Below are 21,146 nucleotides of genomic sequence, written 5' to 3'. Positions count from 1 at the left end.
GAGGGGAAGGGAGGGGAGGGGAGAGGAAATGGGGTCATGGAGAGTATGAAACAACTGAAAATGATTCAATAACATTAACGACCTATGTCACTGCGTGAGTGATAAATCTTTTCTGAATTTTAGTTTCCTCATCTATAAAGAGAAATTAATGGGAGTAGATAGGCCTCAGAAGTCCCCTCTATCTCTAACTCTAAAAAAAGACTAGAGAATGAACATCTGACCTAACTCATCACATATACACATTATCTTCTTTCCACCTCATTCTCAGTAACTGATAATCAAACCAACAGTACTTTTGCTACTAATTGTGAAAGGCACAAAGACCTCATTGCCTAATTGCTTCATTCTGAATTGTCGATTGCCTAAAATAAAAATCCCTTCCCTCATCATCTGCTTCCTAACATCCATTTATGAAAGTCTTTTCCTTCCTATATCCCTATTCCATTCTTCTTTACCCTTCCATTGTGCCCCCTGGAATCTCCTTTTTACTGATAATAAACATTTGACCTGTACCCTCATCCAAAAGTCATTGCATATTTTTGGTATGTGTATGTGTCCCTCCTTCCTCTCCCCACCCCCCACAATAGAATGTAAGTTTCTTGAGAGCAGGGCTATTTAACATCTTTTTTGTATTCCCAGCACCAACCACAGTATCTGACATAGAGCGGGCACTTAAGAAATGCCTGTTGGAGTGAAATAGTTTAATCTGACAGTTAACTGTTACTTCATTTAAAAACTCAATTCAAAACCCAGTTCTTCAGGAAATCTTTCACCCTATCTTGCTAGATCTTTAAGATATCAGCACAAACTATGTTGAAGTTAAAAAATAAGCAATGACCAATGAGGAAATGAAGGCTTGTTCCGATTTTTCTGGCCTAGAATCTTAGGCTCAAATACTCCTTGGGTCTCCTCTAGAAAGGCTCAAAGGTCTCTAATGTTTATAAAGTGCTTTAAGATCCTGTTTTAAATGCAGATTTAGCAAAGTATGCCTTTAATCCAGTGGGGGCCTAAACCTCCACAGAATGGGACAGTTTTTCCCCTACAACCAGGAGGGGGTTATCTTAGACTTATCTCAAAACTAAACAAACTTCCGTTATCTTGTTATTGCAAAAGGAATTTGAAGTAGGAAAAACACATGATTGTATTGTTAAGTCAACAGGAATCTCAAACAGAATTTTTCACTCTGGAGGGAAGAAGCCAATACCAAAATTGACATTTTTTTTTTTATAACCAATTTTTACTTCTCTATTAGTGTTTGTTTTTCTTGTACCAAAGGTTTTACTCCTTTAAGGGCTGCCTTTCCCTCTCATTTTGCCTCAAAAGGGAATAATAGTATGACAAAACCTTTTCAAAATTTGCCTCCTCTTCCAGAGTCACACATGCCACCAAATCAAAGTGTGTCCTCTGGATTCATTAACTTTAAGTTGAAAAGGACCTTGGAGCTCATCCGTTTTATGGATGAGGAAACTGAGGCCTAAAGGTTCAATGGCTTTCCCACTTTCATAGAAATAGTGAATGGAAGACGTGGGATTCAAAGCTAAGATCCCCTGACTCCAGATGCAGCACTTTCCTCATTGTACCATGAGACTTAAAGCAATTATGCATAATAGAGACCTGAAATGCCACAAATGATTCACATAGGCTTATAGGAAAATAGAATTTAGAGCTCAAAGGAATATTTGTTGTTGTTTAATCATATCTGATGCTTTATGGTCTCTTTTGGAGTTTTCTGGTCAAAGATACTAGAAATGTTCCTTCTCCAGCTTATTTTACAGATGGGGAAACTGAGACAAATAGGGCGGTGTGACGGTCACACAGCTAATACGTGACTGAGGCCAGATTTGAACTCAGGAAGAAGGGTCTTCCTGACTCTAGTCCCACTGCACTACCTAGCTGCCTACATCCAACATATTAACATTTCTAGAAAGAATTTCACCAAGAAATTTCCTACAACAATAGTAAGCACTAGATAAATGCTTGTTCCATTCCCCATAACAGGGAGATCACAGTTCCAGTCCCTCTTCCCTTAATTGCAATTGTTTCTCAGGAAAGACAGGATCACAGGCATATATCTGGGAAGATACTACTAGGCTTCTTTTTCCTGTACAATTTAGTAATCCTAGTATGCAAGCAGTTTCATGTACAGGTAGACCATGTAGTCACTGTCCCTTGCATAATTATAATATAAATGCCCTCTAAAGTGCCTTCCAACTCTAAAATACTGGGAACCTAAAAATCTTAGTTCTAATTCAGCCATTAACTATAAAGTCATATAAACTATGGCTGGACTCTAGTTTCTTTATCTGTAAAAGGAAGTGGGTAGACTGGATGATAGGTAAGGTATCTTCCAGCTTTGACATTCTCTAAAGAAGATGTATCAAATGCTAGGTATGACTGCTGCTCCACAGTAAACTATAATACTCTAAAAATGTCAAACATCCAGTAGATGTAACCCAGTGTGTTTGCTCCCCAAATCTCTTGAAGCTTCACTAAATGATCTCTAAGGGAAAAAGTATGGTGCAATAGGTTACAGGATCTGAAGTCAGATGAATTTAAATCCTGGCTTTGCCACTCACTTACTACCAGGGGTGTATTAGTGAGTGTTTAACTGGTTCTCTGGCTTAAAAAAAAAAAAAAAAAAAAAAAGATGCTTGACTTTTTTTTTAAACCCTTACCTTTCTTCTTAGAATTAATATCATGTATTGATTCCAAGGCAGAAGAGTATTAAGGGCTAAGCAATGGAGGTTACGTGATTTGCCCAGGATCACACCAGGAGTTAACCAGAAGTTGGATACACAGTATCTGAGGCCAAATTTGAACCTAGGACCCCCTGTCTCTAGGCCTGGCTCTCAATCCACTGAGCTATGTTGCTGTGCCCCTGACACAACTTTAGTTTTAGATAATTTCTATTATCATTCTATTTCCTTCATCTCTTTCTTGAGTCTAAGATAATCAGTACAATAAATCATGCCCTGATTTGTAGTCTTTGCCAATTTCTGATGCTTAATGCTGGTACTTAAAAATTAAATAATTGATTCTAGTTCAAGCCAGCTCCAACACATCCCTGATTACTACCTATGTGATCATGGGCAAGTCACTTGACCTCTCTTGACTTGATCTTCCTCAAATGCAAAAGGAAGGATTTGAACAAATTAATGTCCCATCTCCAAGTCTATGGTTCCCAGTTCATTTTTTTTTTAACTCTCACTTTCTGTCTTAAAATTGATACAAATATCAGTTCCAATGCAATGGGGGTTAAGGGACTTGACCAGAATCATACAGTTAAGAAGAGTCTAAGGCTAGACTTGAACCCAGGACATCCCATCTCTAGATCTGATTCTCTATCAGCTAAGCCACCTAGCTGCCCCTTCCCAGTTCACTTCTAACATTGCATGATTTTAGGCTGTGACATCTTATTAGCCAGGAAACATTAAATAAGAGAGTTATTTTCAACTCCAGTTTTCTTTGTTTATCCATAAAGCTGAAAGACAAATATCATTTCCATCAACTTTATAGATTTTCAGAGAGGACCAATGATACAGTGGCTAAAAAGGCATTTTGTAAACTCTAATGTGACAAATACATATGTATGTGTTTGTGTGTGTGTGTGTGTGTGTGTGTGCATACATATAGTAATATTATCACCTTAAGGAATAATGGGAACCAACTATAACAAAAATAAACAAAATAAAAAGCAAAGACCCAATCTCTAGAAAGGGAAAGTTCATCTTGAAGGAGATGGCTATTGAATAATCATCATCTGCTTAACGACTATGTAAAAGGCAGCTTGGTATAACAGTTAGGGCAACTGAACTTGGACTCAGAAAGAACCAACTTAAAATCTTACTTTAGATAATTCCTAGGTATGTGACTCTGAGTCACACTTAATCTTTTAGGGCCTCAGTTTCTTTATCTGAAAAATGAGAGTGTTAGGCTCAGCTTCTAAAGTCTCTTCCAATACCTCTTCTTTTTTAAAAAATCCTTACCTTCTCTCTTAGTATTGGTTCTAAGGCAGAAGAATGGCAAGGGCTAGGCAATGGGATTTAAGTGAATTGCCCAAGGTTAGCAAGCAAGGAAGTATCTGAGACCAGATTTGACCCCAAGATATCCCATCTCCAGGCTTGGTGTTCTATCCACTGAGTCACCTAGCTGCCTTCTCCTTCCAGTTTTAGAGCTATGATTCTATGATCACAGACAAATAATTTAACTTCTCTGAATCTCAGTTTTCTGCAATGTAAAAGGAAGGATTAGATTATCTGATCTCTAAGATCCCTTCTTCCTTTAAATCCTAGGATTCCATGGAATAGCAGAGATCCTAGTGAAAATTCCTTCCAAGCCATAAATCCTCCCTCATTCTTCCTTACTCCCCCACCACTTCAAAATAGAATGGAAAATTCTTTGCTTCATTAATAAGGAACTGTCACTTGAAGTGTTACCAGAAGTATTCCTTCTAGAATTAGAAATGTGAGGAAACTCACTTGGATTCATTCTTGTTACTAGGTCAATCCCTTCCCAAATCAAATGCTACCTTGGTTCTCATCTCAGGTTCATGGCAAGATGCATTATATCGGCTCTCAATACCCACCATCCTCTCTCTTTCCTATAGGAAAAACTCTGACCACAGACACCAGGCAAAAATTTCCCCCAGAAGCTTTGTACTTTCCCTAAAGCTGTGCCTCATTTCCAAGACAGATAAGGAACTGATTCAAATTTATAAGATTAAGAGCCATCCCCTAATTGATAAAAAATCATCAAAAGATATGACTAGCACTTTTATTTCTTCACTTTTTGTTTGTTTGTTCAAGTTCTCTTTCACAAATGCCCAATATGTAAAAATGTTTTATATTATTATATGTGTAAAATCTATCTCAGATTGCTTGCCACCTCAGGGTGGGTGGGAGGAAAAGAATGAAGGAAGGGGAGAACTTGGCTCAAACTTTTCAAAAAAGGAAGGTTAAAATAAAGTTATGTATTTGGGTGAAAAATAAAATATTAATTTTAAAAAGATATGAATAGGAAGGTATTAATAGTCACATGAAATAGTCACACTTCTCCAGATCCTGAATAATTTGGGAAATTAAGGCTCACACTCTTGTCCAGTAGTTTGGCAAAATTGACAAGAAAAGAGAAATGACAAATATTGGACTAAAGGGACATAAGCATACTGATGCATTATTGGTGGAACTGTAAACTAGAAAAACAATTTAGAACCATGTTCCCTGTAGGGTTCCAAGCATAAACAAATCATGAAAATATTAAAGATGCATTCTATAGCTGACCCCTATTAACAATGTGCTCATGTACTAGACTTATGGATATATTTCTATATTTCACATAATTGATTTATGGATCCTGGAACTGAATTGGAGCTCAAGTCTGGTGGTATTCAAACCCCTTCCCACATCCACAGTCCAGAAGGCTGGCCAGCAATTTCTACAGGATCTTAGTAATGTCAAAGGCACTCAATTAGCATTTGTATGAGATAGGGCCTTTGTGAAGGTGAAATGAACTTCTGGTCTGGGTGTTGGCTACTCCATTGTCTTAGGATCTGGCTTTTTTATCTTGTCATTGATTATTGATATGATGCTAATTTTTCTGCTTTGTCACCTGATTAACCTTCCCACATTCCTAAAAATAAAAATCCACTCTGCCTGTCAGAGGAAGAATAAGTTCTACCACTATCAGAGCAATATAGCACAGGCTTGACATTATGCTGAAGAATCATGAATCTTTGTGCCTCTCTATTTGGGCCTCTCTATGTCTTCCCTACCTTAATCTTTAAACCCTTCGACCCTCATTCCCTCAGTCCCCAGCTTCCCTTTCAGGTGGTCAACCCACAAAAGAATGTTTTTGTAGCTGCTGGTCAGTTACATTCCCAAAGATACTATAGACTATGGTGACATTGAACCCAGAGAGAGAGAGAGAGAAACCTATATCCAAAAAAGGTGGAAAAGAATCCACATGTAAAATTATTTACCACAGTGCTTTTTTGTTGAGGCAAAGAATTAGAAGCCAGATTTTTAAATCATCAGTATAGAGATAATAATTGAATCCAGGAGAGCTGATGAGATCACCAAACAAAATAGTATTGAGAGAGAAGTGGGAGACAGCTAGGTGGCTCAGGAAATTGAAAATTAGGCCTAGAAATAGAAGGTCAAGAGTTTAAATCTGTTCTCAGAAACTTCCTAGCTGTGTGGCCCTGGGCAAGTCACTTAACTCCTATTGCCTAGCCCTTACAACTCTTCTGCCTTGGAACCAATACAAAGTATTGATTCTAAGAAGGAAGGTAAGAGGTTTTTTGTTTTGTTGTGTTTTGTTTTAAGAAGAAAAAGAAAAATGTCAAGGACAGAGTTTTGGTTGATCTGTAGTTATCACCTAAAGAAGATATAGCACCAGGCAGACAGATTGGAGGAGAACTAGGAGAGAGCAATGACAGGAAAACTTAGAGAAAAGAGCACCAAAGAGAAGAGAGTGATTGCATCAAAGGATGCAGAGATATAGGCACAGGAAATGAAAGGTAGGGTAGGAGTTGGTTTGGATTAGGTTAAAGTAGATGCTTCTAATTCTATCAAAAAAAAATTCTGAATCTTACTTGTGGGATAAACTCCACAATTAAGGCAATTAAAGCTTTTGGCTAGTGAAAATTTGTTGCTATTCCTCATCTCTGAGTATTTACTGGTTGGTTCCTTTATTATCCTACTGCTTTTTAATGTAACTGAAATATATAGCCTATCTCATGGGAGTAATTCTCATGCTCATCTTTGTCTCAAATGCTAGCTAGATTGTAAAGTGCTCTAATACCAACAGAACGTTCTACCTTAGCTCCTTGAAGGTCAGTGACCATGAAAGCCCACAGTTCAGCAAAAGGACAGTTTGGAGGGAAATTTTTGGTGGATGTCTCAGCACAAATGCCACCTTTTGCAAGCAGAAGGGCTTTCTTTAGGGTTGGGTTGGTAAATTACTAAGAATGGACTCAGCAGTAGGGGGGAAATATATAATCAATGCTTTTTAAATTTAATTTATATTATTTGCATTTTCTGTACCACATAAGTCTAAATATCAACAAAACAATAAATCTATTCCTGATTTGTAGGGTTTACTTCTTTCTAGGGCATAAACACTACCACTAAAAATTTAACAATTGGTTCTGAGCAGGTTTAAGCTGGCATACCTCTGCCTTTCCTGGTTCTCTTCTTATTCCTCCTCATCTCTTCACTCCACACATTCTGCTAATGCTGTTCTTCCCATTGATCATGTGTATGTTTTTATATGTGTGTGGTTTTCTGCATACTACATCCTCCTCCATTAAGTGTAAGCTCCTTGAGGAGCCAATCTTAAACTTTTATTGGAATTTATTAACTCTCTTAGCAAATATTTCCTAACTTTAGTAATATATTCTATGCACTTGGTTTTATTAATCGTTTATGTTAATTGACTGTCAAAAGCCTATAAAACAGACTGTTGTACATCTAAATGAGATCTTGCCAGAGACTGGGTATAGTGAGACTTCCAGTTCTAATTTCTGAAAACTAAGCTGGATCTTTAAGTTCAGAATGATGGCCCAGGTATTTTTATTTCTAACACTTATAAAAGTTTAACAAATGCCTATTAATGACGACAGTGATGTTTATTAGAAAAGAAGTAAATTTAAGGTCAATAACAAGAGGGGAAAATTTTTTTCCTAACTTAAAAATATTAGTAAGTGGAATGAGTCTCTTCAGGAGATGGTGCTCCCCACCACAACTGCCTCCACTGAAAGACTTCAAGGAACAACTAAGTGACTACTTGTCAGAGATGACTTACATGGACTCTTGTTTGGATATTATTTGTCCTAAATGTCCTCTAAGATTCCTTCTGTCTCTGCTGCTTCATGAGATTGTGAATCTCAGAAAGTCTCTTTATTGGATGTTTCCATAAGAATTTCATAAAAGAGGGAAAATTACACTTACCTGGTTTGACCACTAAGTCCAAGGATGTTTTTTGGTCATTAAATAGACCTGTAAATTCTATCCTACAGCAATATGGCCCACGGTCTGCTTCTCCCACATTCTCAATTGTGAGAGACACATTCCCTTGGTGGCGATCACCTTTTAACTGGTATCTCTCTTCCTTCTTATATGTCACTTTCCATCCATCAGTTCTGAGAACTACTTCGCCACACTGGCGCAGAGGACAGATCCCTCTACCCCAGCATATAGGCACAGGTTTGTTTCTTGGCTTAACATCATAGGAACATGGTAGAAGGATAGTCTGGCCAACCTTTGCTGTGAAGATACCTTCTGAGAACTCTGTGGATTGAGATTGAAAAAGAAAAAAAGTGTATAAGACAGAGGAGAGAGCAGAATTAGGCAAATGTTATTAAAGCAAAGCATGTGTAGGGCACATGTGGATAGTGTGCCAGGTCTGGAGTCAGGAGGACCCGGGTTTGGCTCTGAGTTCAGACATTTCCTAGCTATGTGATCCTGGGAAAGTCACTTAATCCCCATTGCCTAACCCTTGCTGCTCTTCTGTCTTAGAACAAATTGTAAGACAGAAGGTAAAAATGTAAAGAAAGAAAAAAAAAAAAAGCACAACAGTGACAGAAAAATAATTCTTCAAAATAGTTCACTGAAGAGATTATATCACTCAACCTGTCATGAGGTTATCTACCCTAGTAGAGGCAGTTAGGTGGTGCAGTGGAAAGAATACCACACTGGGCCTAGAATCAGGAAAATCCAAGTTCAAATCCACTTATTAATTGTGTTACCCTAGTCAAGTCACTTAATCCCTATTTGCTTCAGTTTTTCATCTGTAAAATGGGGACACATTGGAGAAGGAAATGGCAAACAACTTCAGTATCTTTGCCAAGAAATCCCATGGACTAAGTCCTTAGGGTCACATAGAGTCAGACATAACTGAATGATTGAACAACAACAGCTACCACAACAATCTGCCATGGCAAAGCCTTGTGATATCTCCAAAGGAAAGAGGCTAAAAAAAAAATGAAATAAAGAAAATGAAATAAACAACACCTTAAAAACGGTTGTCATCACTTTTAATGCATCCCATATTTGTAGATAAACTACAGGATATCTGTACAAGGATCCAAAGAAAGTAGGTCACATGAAACTCTCTCTCTCTCTGCAAGTTAACTTACAAGTGCTTTTGAACCAGCATTCACCCCAATTGAACATCCTAACTGCTTTTGCCATGCCCTTAGTCACATCGCCCTCCTCATGGAGAACTATTTAAATCATCTACTTACCGGCTGACCACAAGAGAAAGACAAAAATGAAGAGGAGATGGAACAACATGGTACCACCTAAAATCACTAAAGGCCAAGTAGGCTCACCGTAGACATAGTTTAAATTTTTGAGTTTCACTTCCACTTCCTTGTCTGTTGTCTGTTCCCAGAGAATCATATGAGACATTTATTCTACTCATCATAGAGGCATCCCAGCTTGACACAGCTTCACTTCAGAGCTGGGAGCATGAAATGAGAGCCAATGATGAAAAGGAAACCTCAGAAATTGTTATTCATCTCCTAAGTCATGTCACATACCACAGATATCTATAAAGGAAGAGTTTCACATGCCATCAGCAGAGAGAAAAAGGAACTTCTGGGCTGGAAACCTTTGGTCATTATTGAGTTCCCCTTTTCTTTGCTTCTCTTCTACTTGTTAAGCACCACCCCAGCCCCTTATCAATGTGTCCAGTTCTGCAGATTTCATCTCTGCCCCCTCTTTTTCATCATCAATAATTCAAGTCTTCATTATCATCTATTTTTATCATTCTGATTGTCAGCCTCCAGCTCTCCTCATGTTCATTCTCTACTTCAGTCCTTTCTGAACTTCATTTATATGCTTTAATGCACTAGTCCAATCTCATCACTGTGTAGGAGAAGGAAAGAAGGAAGGGTGGAAGGAAGGAAGGAAGGGTGGAAGGAAGGAAGCAAGCAAGGAAGCAAGAAAGCAAGGAAGGAAGGAAGCAAGGAAACAAGGAAGGAAGGAGAGAGGAAAGAGGAGGGGGGGGAGGAAGAGGGAGGGAGGAAGACTTTTATGTGTTCTCACTGCCCACATTTAAAAACCCAAACTTCTTAGTTTAACATTCAAGGCCTTCCACAATCTGGCTTTAGCCTTTCCATATAACATTTCTCTTGAATCCAGACAAACTAGACTACTGGAAAATCTGTCAAGGACTCAAATGTCCTGTGCTTACCCCACCACTATACCTTTGCCTTTGCTTCCAGTTTCTTCCCCTCTTTATCTCGGCCTGTAGAGATCTGATCCATCTGTAAGAAATCAGTTAGAATAGCCTTTCTTTTGTTCCCTCCCCTAAGTCTTTGCCTTCTCTCTCTCCTGCATTCACTTCATATGCATTCCTTTATTAGCATTTACTGTGTGCCCAGCATATAGCAAGTTCTTGCCACACATTGTTCAGATCCATTCTTTGTATTATTGTTGTTGTATTTTTATCTCACTTCTTCTAGTATATTATAAGCTCCTTGAAGGCATGAACCTATTATTACATATATTTAACCTAACCCAATGAATGCCTGCTCTAGTGCCTTGCATCTGGCATCTAAAAATTATGTGTTCAATTGCATTTTGTAGAATTGAAATGAGAATGAGAAGGTCCTTTTCAGCTCTAAAGTCCTATGAGTCCAAGATTCTAAATCAAGATAATTGGAGAGAACAATCTTCAACTCAGATGAAAGACACCTTTATTTCCAAAGGGCAAGGATAGAAGTTCAGCTTTGTTGGTTAGCCTGGCATATGGCATTATAAATATAGCAAATCACTACTGTTTCTGAGCTTATTTATTTAATAAGTAGCTACTATGTCCTGAAAACTAGGGATACAAAGACAAAAAACAAAACAAGGTTTGTATTCGGGGAGTTTAAATGCATAGGATTTTAGATTTAGAGCAAGAGGGGCCATCCAAAATAGGGGAGTAGAAGGAAATAGTACAGCTTAGCCCTCTCCCACTACTCCACAAAGATCCAGAAAATGCACTAAACCAAGCCCTGAATGAGAAATCCAAGAAAACAAAAACACAGTGAACCATTTTTCCAGTACAAATCCACAAATAGAGGTTGAATTGTATAGGGTTGAATTGTATAAGGCTACGCAAGAGCCTTCTCTTAGCTATGCACTAGGGCAAGAAGTCCCATACCCAGGTAAGAGAGTCCTGACCTTATTCAGGGAAAAGGAAGAAAAGATAACCAAAAATAAAAGAACCTAGACATGGTATGTCAAGAAATCATAAAAGAAAACCATTCAGATCTCTTAAAACCAATAAAAATAGTTCTGAATTGGAGTAGAAGAAGGATGTGGAAGAGACTGTAAACCCCATAAGAATATGGATTTTTGGATTCTTTTGGATTTTTGCCTTTCTTTGTAGCTCCAATGCATAATACAATGACTGACATATAGTAGGTACTTAATAAATGCTTATTAACTCAACTTGGCAAATGAAGGAAGTTGAGATGAATATGAAGGAAATGGAAGTTTTGAAGATGATTCATCAGTATATAGACTTGTGACAAAAATTGAGAAAATTTGAAGGGCAATACACCAGCTCTAGTTTCTACTTTCAGGTGTGAAAAAAAGGTTAAAAGTGGTGAGAATTAAGGATTAAACTAACAAAAAAGGATTTAAAGAGAAAGAAAAAGGAGGAAATAGCATAGCAAGTAAAGCAAGAAAAGGTAAATAAAAATTGTAAAAAACAAATAGATAAAGAAAAAATTGGTGAAACAAGAGGTTAGTCTGAAAAGGTTCAGGAGATGAAGGAAATTGAGACAAAGAAAGGAAGTTGGGATTGGCCATCAAGTCACTAATCAGTGTTAAATAACAGAAAGGGGCAGCTATGTGGCTCAGTGGATAGAGCATGTGGCCTTGAGATGGGACATTCTGGGTTCAAATCTAGCCTCAGAAACTTCCTAGCTGTAAGATCCTGGGCAAATCACTTAGCCCTACTTGCCCAGTCTTTATACCTCTTCTGCCTTGGTATCCCTTCTAAGAGGGAAAGCAAGGGTTTAAATAAATTTAAATTTAAATACATTTTAAAATTTAAAAGGAAATGGTTATAAAAGTCTTAACTAAGAGATTGTATAAACACTCAAAATAGTTTTTAGAAAAAGACTGAAGGGGGCAGCTGGGTAGCTCAGTGGATTGAGAGCCAGGCCTAGAGATGGGAGGTCCTAGGTTCAAATCTGGCCTCAGCCACTTCCCATCTGTGTGACCCTGGGCAAGTCACTTGACCCCCATTGCCTACCCTTACCACTCTTCTGCCTTGGAGCCAATACACAGTATTGATTCCAAGACGGAAGGTAAGGGTTTAAAAAAAAAAAAAGACTGAGAATCTTAATTCTTAGGGAGAGCCAGAGATATGTTTCATGCATAGCCAACATAAAGTTTGCAGTTCTACTACAAGACTACTATCTCTTTCTAAGTGAAGGCTGGTCACCTCTTAGATGAAAATATAAAGGGAATTAGACACATCTCCCTATTCCAGGAAAAGGATAAAACCACAATCAAGTTTTCTGACAGACCCTGGGAAAGCAAATTTCCCAAGGGCCCAGGAGGTAGTCTAAACAGAATCCCATTCATTAAAGTTCTATTGGATAAGACAGCTCAGGAAGGGAGGAAGACTCTCAAGAATGAAGTTCTAAAGATACAATGGGAGTAGTTAGGAGTCAGGAAAACCTGAGCTCAAATCCAGCCCAAGATCCTTACCAGCTATGGAACCCTAGGCAAAGCACTTAACCCTGTTCGCCTCAGTTTCCTCATCTATAAAATGAGCTGGAGAAGGAAATGGCAAACCACTCTAGTCTCTTTGCCAAGAAAACTTCAAATGGGATCAGGAAGGGTTAGACATGACTGAAAACAACTAAATAATAGCAAAGATACAAAGAGAAATTATTCTTATGAAGAAGGAAAACAGGAGAGAAAGATGCAGATGCACAAGGAACATTTTTTAAAGATTTAAAGATTTGCACAGTGAATAAAAGCAAAAACAGATAAAAGAGGATGAATATAAGACCATGGCCCAGCCTTATAAAAGTAGAGCTGAGGCTAATGAGGGAAACTAAGGACAACACAAATTTTTGGGGTATTTTTAAGACTGTTTTGGTTTGTTTTTCTGTCACATTGGAGGAAAAAGAAAGATGAAAGAAAGGACAGGACCAGTGATTGGAGTGGGTGGGACAATGAAAACTGACAACAGAAAGAAGGCCAAACTATTCACTTATTATTTTGCTTTTCTTCTCAGCCAGAAAGAATTGCTTTGCACTTTAAATGACATAGTAAAAATGGCTACTGGAGAGAAGAGTGTCCAGGAAAAGTAAGGGGATAAAGAGATCTCAATTAATTATATCCTCAAGTACTAATGAGCCAAGTACTAAAACATGTTTGGCATTGTCACTGGGGAATTTTAAAAGATGTGGAGAATGAAAGAAGAACCACAGGTTTAGGAAAGAGAAAGTGTTGTCTCAGTTTCAGAAAAGGGAAAAGAAGACAGAGTACAAACTATGTCAGTGAATTTGACTTTGTTCAGCCCTGGGAAAATTTCGGAAGAGATCACTAAAAAGCCTAATAACAAATATCTAGAAAAGGAAGCAATGATTACCAAAGGTCAACTTCATAAAAAATGTGGTCATGTCAGAAAAATCTTATTCCTTTTTTTAATAGGCTTATTAAACTAGTTTAGATCTGTCACCCTTGAGCAAACAAATGGTGCTTACATTTTAAAATAGAGTTTTATTGCATTTTAAAATGTAAAAAAATAGTTCACTGGCTGTGCAAAAATAGACAACAGGCTAGATTTGTTCTATAGACACTAGTTTGTCAGTCCTTTGACTAGTAATTCAGAGGTATGCTGTAGAAACAGTTTACTAGAATTTAGCAAAGTATTTGATAAAGTATTCCATATTATTCTTAGGTAGAGGATGGAGTTATAAAGAGAATACTAAACAAGATGCATTCTGTCTGCTCTCAAAACCCACCATTCTCTCTCTTTTCCATCAGAAAGGCTCTGATCACAGATACCAGCCAGAAATTGCCCTCCAAATTTTGTACTTTCCCTAAACTATGCCTCATTTCCAAGATAGATAAGGAATCAATTCAAATTTATAAAATTAAAAGCAATTCTTTAATATATAAAAATTATCAAAAGATATGAATAGCACTTTATTTCTTCACTTTTCTTTTGTTTGTTCCAGTTCTCTTTCACAAAATGTGTAATATGGAAAAATGTTTTACACTATCACACATATAAAATCTATATTAGATTGCTTGCTGCCTTCAAGGAGGGAGGGGGAGATGGAAAGGCCAGAGGGAGGGTGAGAACTTGACTCAAACTTTAAAAAAAAAAGGGTTAAAAATTTTTATGTAATTGAGAAAAAAATAAAATATTAATTTTTAAATGCTATAAATAGGAAGTTTTGTAAGAAGAAATTGACATTATCAAGTCATATGAAACAGTGTAACTTGTGAGGCACCCCTTTTCAGATTGTGAAAAGGCTTTGAATATCAAATAAAGAATTTTATATTGATCTAGGAAGTGATAGGCAGCCACTGGCATTTGTTGAACAGGCAAATGTGGAGAGGGAGTGGATGATAGAATCCTTGTTCTGTTTTGGGCACAAAGTTTGAAATGCTAATGGGATTTTCAAATAAGATAGTCAAGCAGAGAGTTAGTAATTTGAAACTTGAGTTCAAGAGAGATATTAGGGCTAGATATGTGAATTTTTAAGTCATTTGAATAAAGATGATCAAACCCAAGGGAAGCAATGATATCAACAAGAGAGATTAGTATAGAAAATAAAGAGGAGGTGCTCTGGACAGAGCCTTTGGGGAATACCCATGCTTAAAGAATGGAATGGGGATCCAGCAAAAGGAGACTGATGAGAGATAATAAGACTGGTTGGGGGAAAATCAGGGGAAAGCCTGTCATAGACTCTAAAGAGAATGATGAGAGAGGAAAGGAGAGGAGAAGAGAGGAGAGGAGAGGAGAAGAGAGGTAAGAAGGTGATCAAAAGTATCAAAAGTTACAGACAAGTTAAGGAGGATGAGGACTGAGAAAATACCTAAGCCTTGCCACTTAGAGAAGTTAGTGAGTGGTGAGGAAATAAGAGCAAGTATAGATAGCTTTTTCAAGGAGTTAGGCAATCAGGCGGGGAAAAAGAGAGAGAAATGTGATATGACAGTTTTAAGAGGATGTTAGGGTCAAGTAGTTTGTTTTGTTTTGTTTTGTTTTGTTTTGTTTTTGCTTTTGTTCTTGTTTTTAGATGAGAAAAGCCCACACATATTTCTAGACATTTGGAACTCGTGCTCATCGTCGAAAACTGGGGAAAAAAGAGGGAAAAATAGGAGATTTAGAGAGTTTGTGATTTCTAGAGAAAGTTACTGTTGAAATTGACAATATAACCTGGTCTCTAATTTAGCCCATTCCAGAGCTCTTTCACTACAAACATAGTGGAATATCAATCAATGAATCAACAACTAAACACCAACCAGACATAATCTGCAAATTGGAGGAGATACACAGATAAATGTGAAACAAATGCCTGCTCACAAGGAACTCAGGGGAGAATGCATGTACCCATATGAGACTATCATTTATAGATATGCACTTTACATATAGTGAGCATATATTTTATGTATATTATACATGCATAGTCAGTTCATATACATAGATGCATGTAGAATTAATATACATATGTCTGTGTATATGTACATGTACACATTTATGTTATGGGTATGCGAAGTCATAATATCTTATGTATATGAGTATATGTGTATTTGTACCAAGAATATATGTACATGTGTATGCAACATGTATTGTGTCTATTATTTATACATGGATGGATGGAGAGAGAGGTTCCACAATGTAGATGAGCACTAGAAGCTGGGGGCAATCTAGAAAGGAAATAATATGGTAAAACTGCTCCAAGGGTTGAGATCACTAATTCAGTTGAAAATTAACCACATCCTCACATCCTCAACCCCTCTGCCTTAGACCAATGTCAACTGAGGGTATTTGGTCCTTTGCAACTCTGTTTAAAAGCTCAGTGCCTGCTTACAAACTCCACTTGAGTTTAATAACTGGAGAAATGATGTTGACATTTGACTCACTCTGTGTGCCCGGCTACTTATACACAAAGGCTCTGTATCAGTTTTTTACTACATATTCATATGTGTTTTACATGACAATAAAAATTTTTTTAAAAGAAATATACAGGCAGTATCATGGCATCATAGCATTTCAGAGTTGAGAGGGACCTCTTACCTTTTTTTTTAAGTCCTTCGCCATCTGGCTCCTTTCCAATTTTCCAATCTTCATACCCTTTGCTTTTCTCTATGTTCCACGTGTTATTTCTCCACATGAGTTTCTCTAAAATTCCATCTCCCCAGCCCTGGGCCTTTTTTACTCACTGTCCCCTGCATTCCCATAAAGTTCTCCCTTCCCATCTCTGCCTTCTGTCTTCCCTGGCTTCTTTCAGTCCCACCTTCTACAAGAAATCTTCCCCCTCCTGTCTTTTTGCTATTGGCACCTTGCCTTTGAGATGATTTTCCATTTATATCACTTTTGCATGATGTCTCCCCCATCAATTATCCTACTGAAACTTAAGCTCTTTGGAAGTAAGATTCTTGTTTGGTCTTTTTTTTCCCCCTCCTTTCTTTATATCCACAGCATTTCATTAAGTGTCTGGTTCATAATCTAAATGCTTAACAAGCATTTGTTGACTGACTGACTAATCGTACCACAAGGAATTCTCATTTTAATACTTCTTACAAGTGGTCATCTAGATTCTGGTTGAAGAGCACCAAAAAGTATTGGAACCTAAGTCCTGAGATATAGAGCTGGAAGAGGCCTCAGAAGGTTTCTGATCTAACACCCCCATTTACAAATGAGGAAACTGAGGTTAAGTGATTTGTCCAGGGTTTCAAAGCCTCATAGCTATTAAGTTTCTGAGACAGGATAATATTTTCAAATATGTTTTTATATCTTTTCTTTAACCTTACACACATTTTCCATGTCCTAACTTTTAAGTGTTTTGGGGTTTTGGTTTTCTGACATCCTACCAAAAATGTCCTCTTTACAATTTTTATGCATTCCTAATTCTGTGCTCTGGGGCCAAACAGTACAAGTCTAATTCTTCTGCAAGACAGCCTTATCAACTGGTAGAAAACAGTGATTATGCTCCTTCTCTCCCTACTCCCCAGTCTTCTCTTCTTCAGGTTATACAACATCTTTTCTTTCAACCAATTTCTATATAGCATGAACTGGAGTCCCTTCACCAATTTGTTTACCCTCTTCTGTTTGCTCTCCATCTACCTTATCAATATTGATATTTTTGAAAAGGTGGTGCCTAGAGCCAAACAAAATACTGGGTCTCCCTGGTTTCCTTCAAGAATTAGTTCTAGGTCATTTAGAGGATAGAAAGCCAGGCCTGGTGTAGTATAGAGAGAGGGGGTCATATAGTTTTTTCAAGCTTTGGCTGAGTTCCAAAAAGCAGTTAGGGGTTTGGAATCTTGAGGGAGAGAGGCAGTTGGTTTGAGTCTCTCGTGGAGAGAGGTTGTCTAACCAACTGAGCTGCTTCCTTACCTATCTGTACAATTGAAATTTAGCCTAGCTTTGATATATTTATTTAAGAAACTGTTATTTTGGATAAACCCTTTATATCTTCCTTCCCAATATTATTTCCTACCTTCCCTCCCTTACCTTATATGTCTGTGGAGTTAATAAGGGGAGTAATTAGAGAGGAGTTCAAATCTGTGAAGGATTAATTGTTATTTGACAGTATTAGATATAAAGAAACTAGTCAGTCATCATTTATTTTGTAAGTTGAGTTAAAGGCTGGTCCTTACTCAGACTTCATCTCTGCCTCCCTTCCCCCACCTGAAGTTCCTGAGACAACTGTTAGGGCTTTCCTCAATCCACTTTCCTGACAAATCATCCTTTAAAGATAATAAAGGGCTAATGGGAGTTAAATGACTTGCTCAGGGTCACACAGCCAGGAAGTGTCTGAGGCTAGATCTGAACCCAGGACCTCCCATCTCTAGGCCTGGCTCTCAATCACTGAGTCACCCAGTTGCCTTCTTAGTATTGATTCTAATAGAGAAGGTAAGGGTTAAAAAAATAATAATAATTTGTTCAAATGCCACCTTTTGCAGATCTTTCTTGATTTCCCCAACTGATAATGCCTTCAAGGTCATCTTGTATCTAATTTGTATATGTCTTGTATATTCTTATTGGTATGTCCAGAGACTGGTAAAAGACTGAAGGAGGCACAGATATGGGCATTTTGGTCTCTAGCCACTCCCTCCCTCTTGGGGGGTTTGTTGGAGATCTTAGATACCTCTTCCAGCCCTGAAAAGGAAGATGTAGCTAGGGTAGGAGCTGGAAGCAAAAGGAGGATGTAGCTTGAAGAGGGCAAAAGCAGGGAGTGGAGAGAGGGGAGAAAACACACTAAAGTAACTGAGAAGCTTGGCATGCCTTATCACTTGCTTAGTAGCAAACCAAACCACAGAGTCACCAGATGTTTAGAGTAGGTGTGAAGTCCTTGAAGGCATGATAATGTTTGACCTTTGTGTTTATATCTAGCCCATATTATGAATTTAATAAATGTATTTTAATTTTTCTTTTATTTTTGCAATCAACAAAAGCTTATTCTATTTCATATAATTTTTCAATTAACAAAAATCAACTTTTCCTTCTCTCACATTCATGGGGGAAAAAAGAAATCAAAAACCTTATGACAAATATGCATAGTCAAGCAAAATAAATCACCTCTTCAGTCCAAAGATGTATGTCTCCTTCTGCATCTTGAAAGCACCACCTCTCTGTCAGTAAGTGAGTAGCGTGGCTTCATCTGAAATGATGTTTGGCCATTGGGCTAATCAGAATGCTCAGGCCTTTCCAATTGTTTTTCTTTACTCAGAGGCAAATTATAGAAATTGTTCTCCTGGTTCTGCTCCCTTCTATCTGCATCAGGTCATACAAGTCTAATTAGATAATAAGTGTTTGTTAACTGTTTGATGTAGCCTGGCCACAGCCAAGTGTAAATGGACAATCACCTCCTTATTCCTGTAAATTACGCATTTCTCAATCTGATTCATAGTTAAATTAATTTCTGGTAGGCTGACAAGTCATATTGTTGATTTATACCGAGCTGGTAATCCACTAAAATTCCCAGATTTTTTTTCAGACAAATCTTTTTTTACCCTTACTTTCTATCTTAGTAACAATTTTAAGACAGAAGGCAGGGCAAACAGGATTAAGTGATTAACCCAGGGTCACATAGAGAGGAAATGTCTGAAGCTAGATTTTCTGAACTCCAGGCCTGGAACTCTATCCACTTTGCCACCTGTCCCCTTTTTGGAGAAATCTAACCATGTCTCCTTCATCTTCTATTTGAGAAATCTATTCCAGAACTGAGGTATAAGGCTTTACATTAATTCCTATTAAATGTCACTTTGTTAGATTCATCCCTATAGTAGTCTATCCAGATCATTTTGGATAGTAGCTATTGTAATGCTGAAAAGAAAATATCTTTTTATCTAACAAAAACTTTTATCCAAATTAAAAACAATGGAGTTCCACCAGCCTGCCACTGACTAGCGGCTCAACCCCAATCAAGTCAGATTCCAAAACCCCTCCTTGGCACAGGATTGGTCCTTATATAGACCAAGCCCATGCCCAGAAGTAGGGGATCGTGGTCCCTCCCTAGCATGGGATTGGTCCATTCAAGACCAATCCCATGCCAGAAAGTAGGAGAGAGGGACCCCTGGGGCATGCCAAGGGATGCAGTCCTCCGGGCACAATATTTTTAAAGCCCACACTGTCACAGTGTTTTAGCCTAGACACTATTCAGACTTGTCTAGTGATTTTAGGGCCTACAGTAGCAATTTTGGTGAAAGAGTCCCAATGCTCTGAGTCCTCAAATACTTCTAATCCCACGACCTAACTCTCAGGCTCTTCACATAATGGTAAAAAGATCCCTGCAGCATTGGGAGTCAAGAAATGTAGGCCATCATCTGCCAGAGACTAGCAGCTAAGAATAATATTTCACATCTCTGCAGAACTCCAAAGTCTCTGAAACATTTTCTTTTTTTTTTTTTTTTATAAAACCCTTACCTTCCGTCTTGGAGTTAATACTGTGTATTGGCTCCAAGGCAGAAGAGTGGTAAGGGCTAGGCAATGGGGGTCAAGTGACTTGCCCAGGGTCACACAGCTAGGAAGTGTCTGAGGTCAGATTTGAACCTAGTACCTCCTGTCTCTAGGCCTGTCTGAAATTATTTTCTAAAGAACTGTGGATCTGAAGTCAGAAGATTTGAGTTCAAATCTCCTGTCTGCTATTTAATGTCTCTTCAACCTTATTTCCTGATCCTTAGAATAAAGACTTTGAACCAGATTATCCCCAAATTCCATTTCGGCTGAAAGTGGTATTATCCTATGATTTTATGAGATAAATAGCACAAAATATAATTAGCTGCATTATAATTAACTTTATTTTATAGATGAAGAAAATGAAACTTAAAGAAAGAAATTGATTTGTCCAGTGTTCCATTGCTAATTAGAATAAAAAGACCTACAAATGATCACCCATTCTTTCACAAAATCTAGTGCTCTCTCTTCTATGCCCCACAACAAGAAGTCTGTAAGTCTCAGTTTCTTCACTTGTAAAAATAAAGGGGTGGCAGTAAACCATCTCTAGAGTCCCTTTCAATGTCAAGATTTTAATCTTCAAATACTCCCTAGAATAACTCTTGCTTTCCTTGGAGGGACTGCCCCACCCTTCAAAGCAATGGGGAATCAAAAGGGAAAAAAATACAAATATTAGTTAAATGTTTGATTATGTGAGCAAGGATCCATAGCTGAGAACTGAAGCCTGAATCGATCTTCTGTACATTCATTTCAGTACAATTCAACAAGCATTTATTAAGCTCCTAGCATATACTAGGAACTATGCTAAGAGCTTGGGATCCAAAGACCACAACAAAATAGTCTGTCTTTAAAGAACTTTCATGCTACAGAAACAGCATGTACGCTGATAAATAAATACAAATACATAAATATATCTATAGATAGGCAAATGTAATGTAAATGCAAATACAAAGTATTTTAAAATTTTAAAATTTTTAATTTTTTCATTTGTAATA

At 37.7% G+C, this 21,146-nt stretch overlaps 1 protein-coding gene across 1 annotated transcript in view; it reads right to left on the bottom strand.

The window, feature by feature from the left end:
• HAVCR2 (hepatitis A virus cellular receptor 2) overlaps positions 1-9,410 on the bottom strand; it is a 30,093-nt gene extending 20,683 nt beyond the window's left edge. The window contains exons 1-3 of the mRNA XM_044659851.1: positions 9,332-9,410; positions 9,245-9,247; positions 7,950-8,288 (exon numbers count right to left, since the gene is read on the bottom strand). Of these exons, the coding sequence (XP_044515786.1) occupies positions 7,950-8,288; positions 9,245-9,247; positions 9,332-9,410 (421 nt within the window). The remainder of the gene's footprint in view (positions 1-7,949; positions 8,289-9,244; positions 9,248-9,331) is intronic.
• Between the last annotated feature and the right edge of the window lie 11,736 nt (positions 9,411-21,146).

This window comes from Gracilinanus agilis, chromosome 2, assembly GCF_016433145.1.
Source record: "Gracilinanus agilis isolate LMUSP501 chromosome 2, AgileGrace, whole genome shotgun sequence".
Taxonomy (NCBI): domain Eukaryota; kingdom Metazoa; phylum Chordata; class Mammalia; order Didelphimorphia; family Didelphidae; genus Gracilinanus; species Gracilinanus agilis.
The sequence above is the reverse complement of the archived record's forward strand: the minus strand, read 5'-3'. Positions and strand labels throughout refer to the sequence as shown.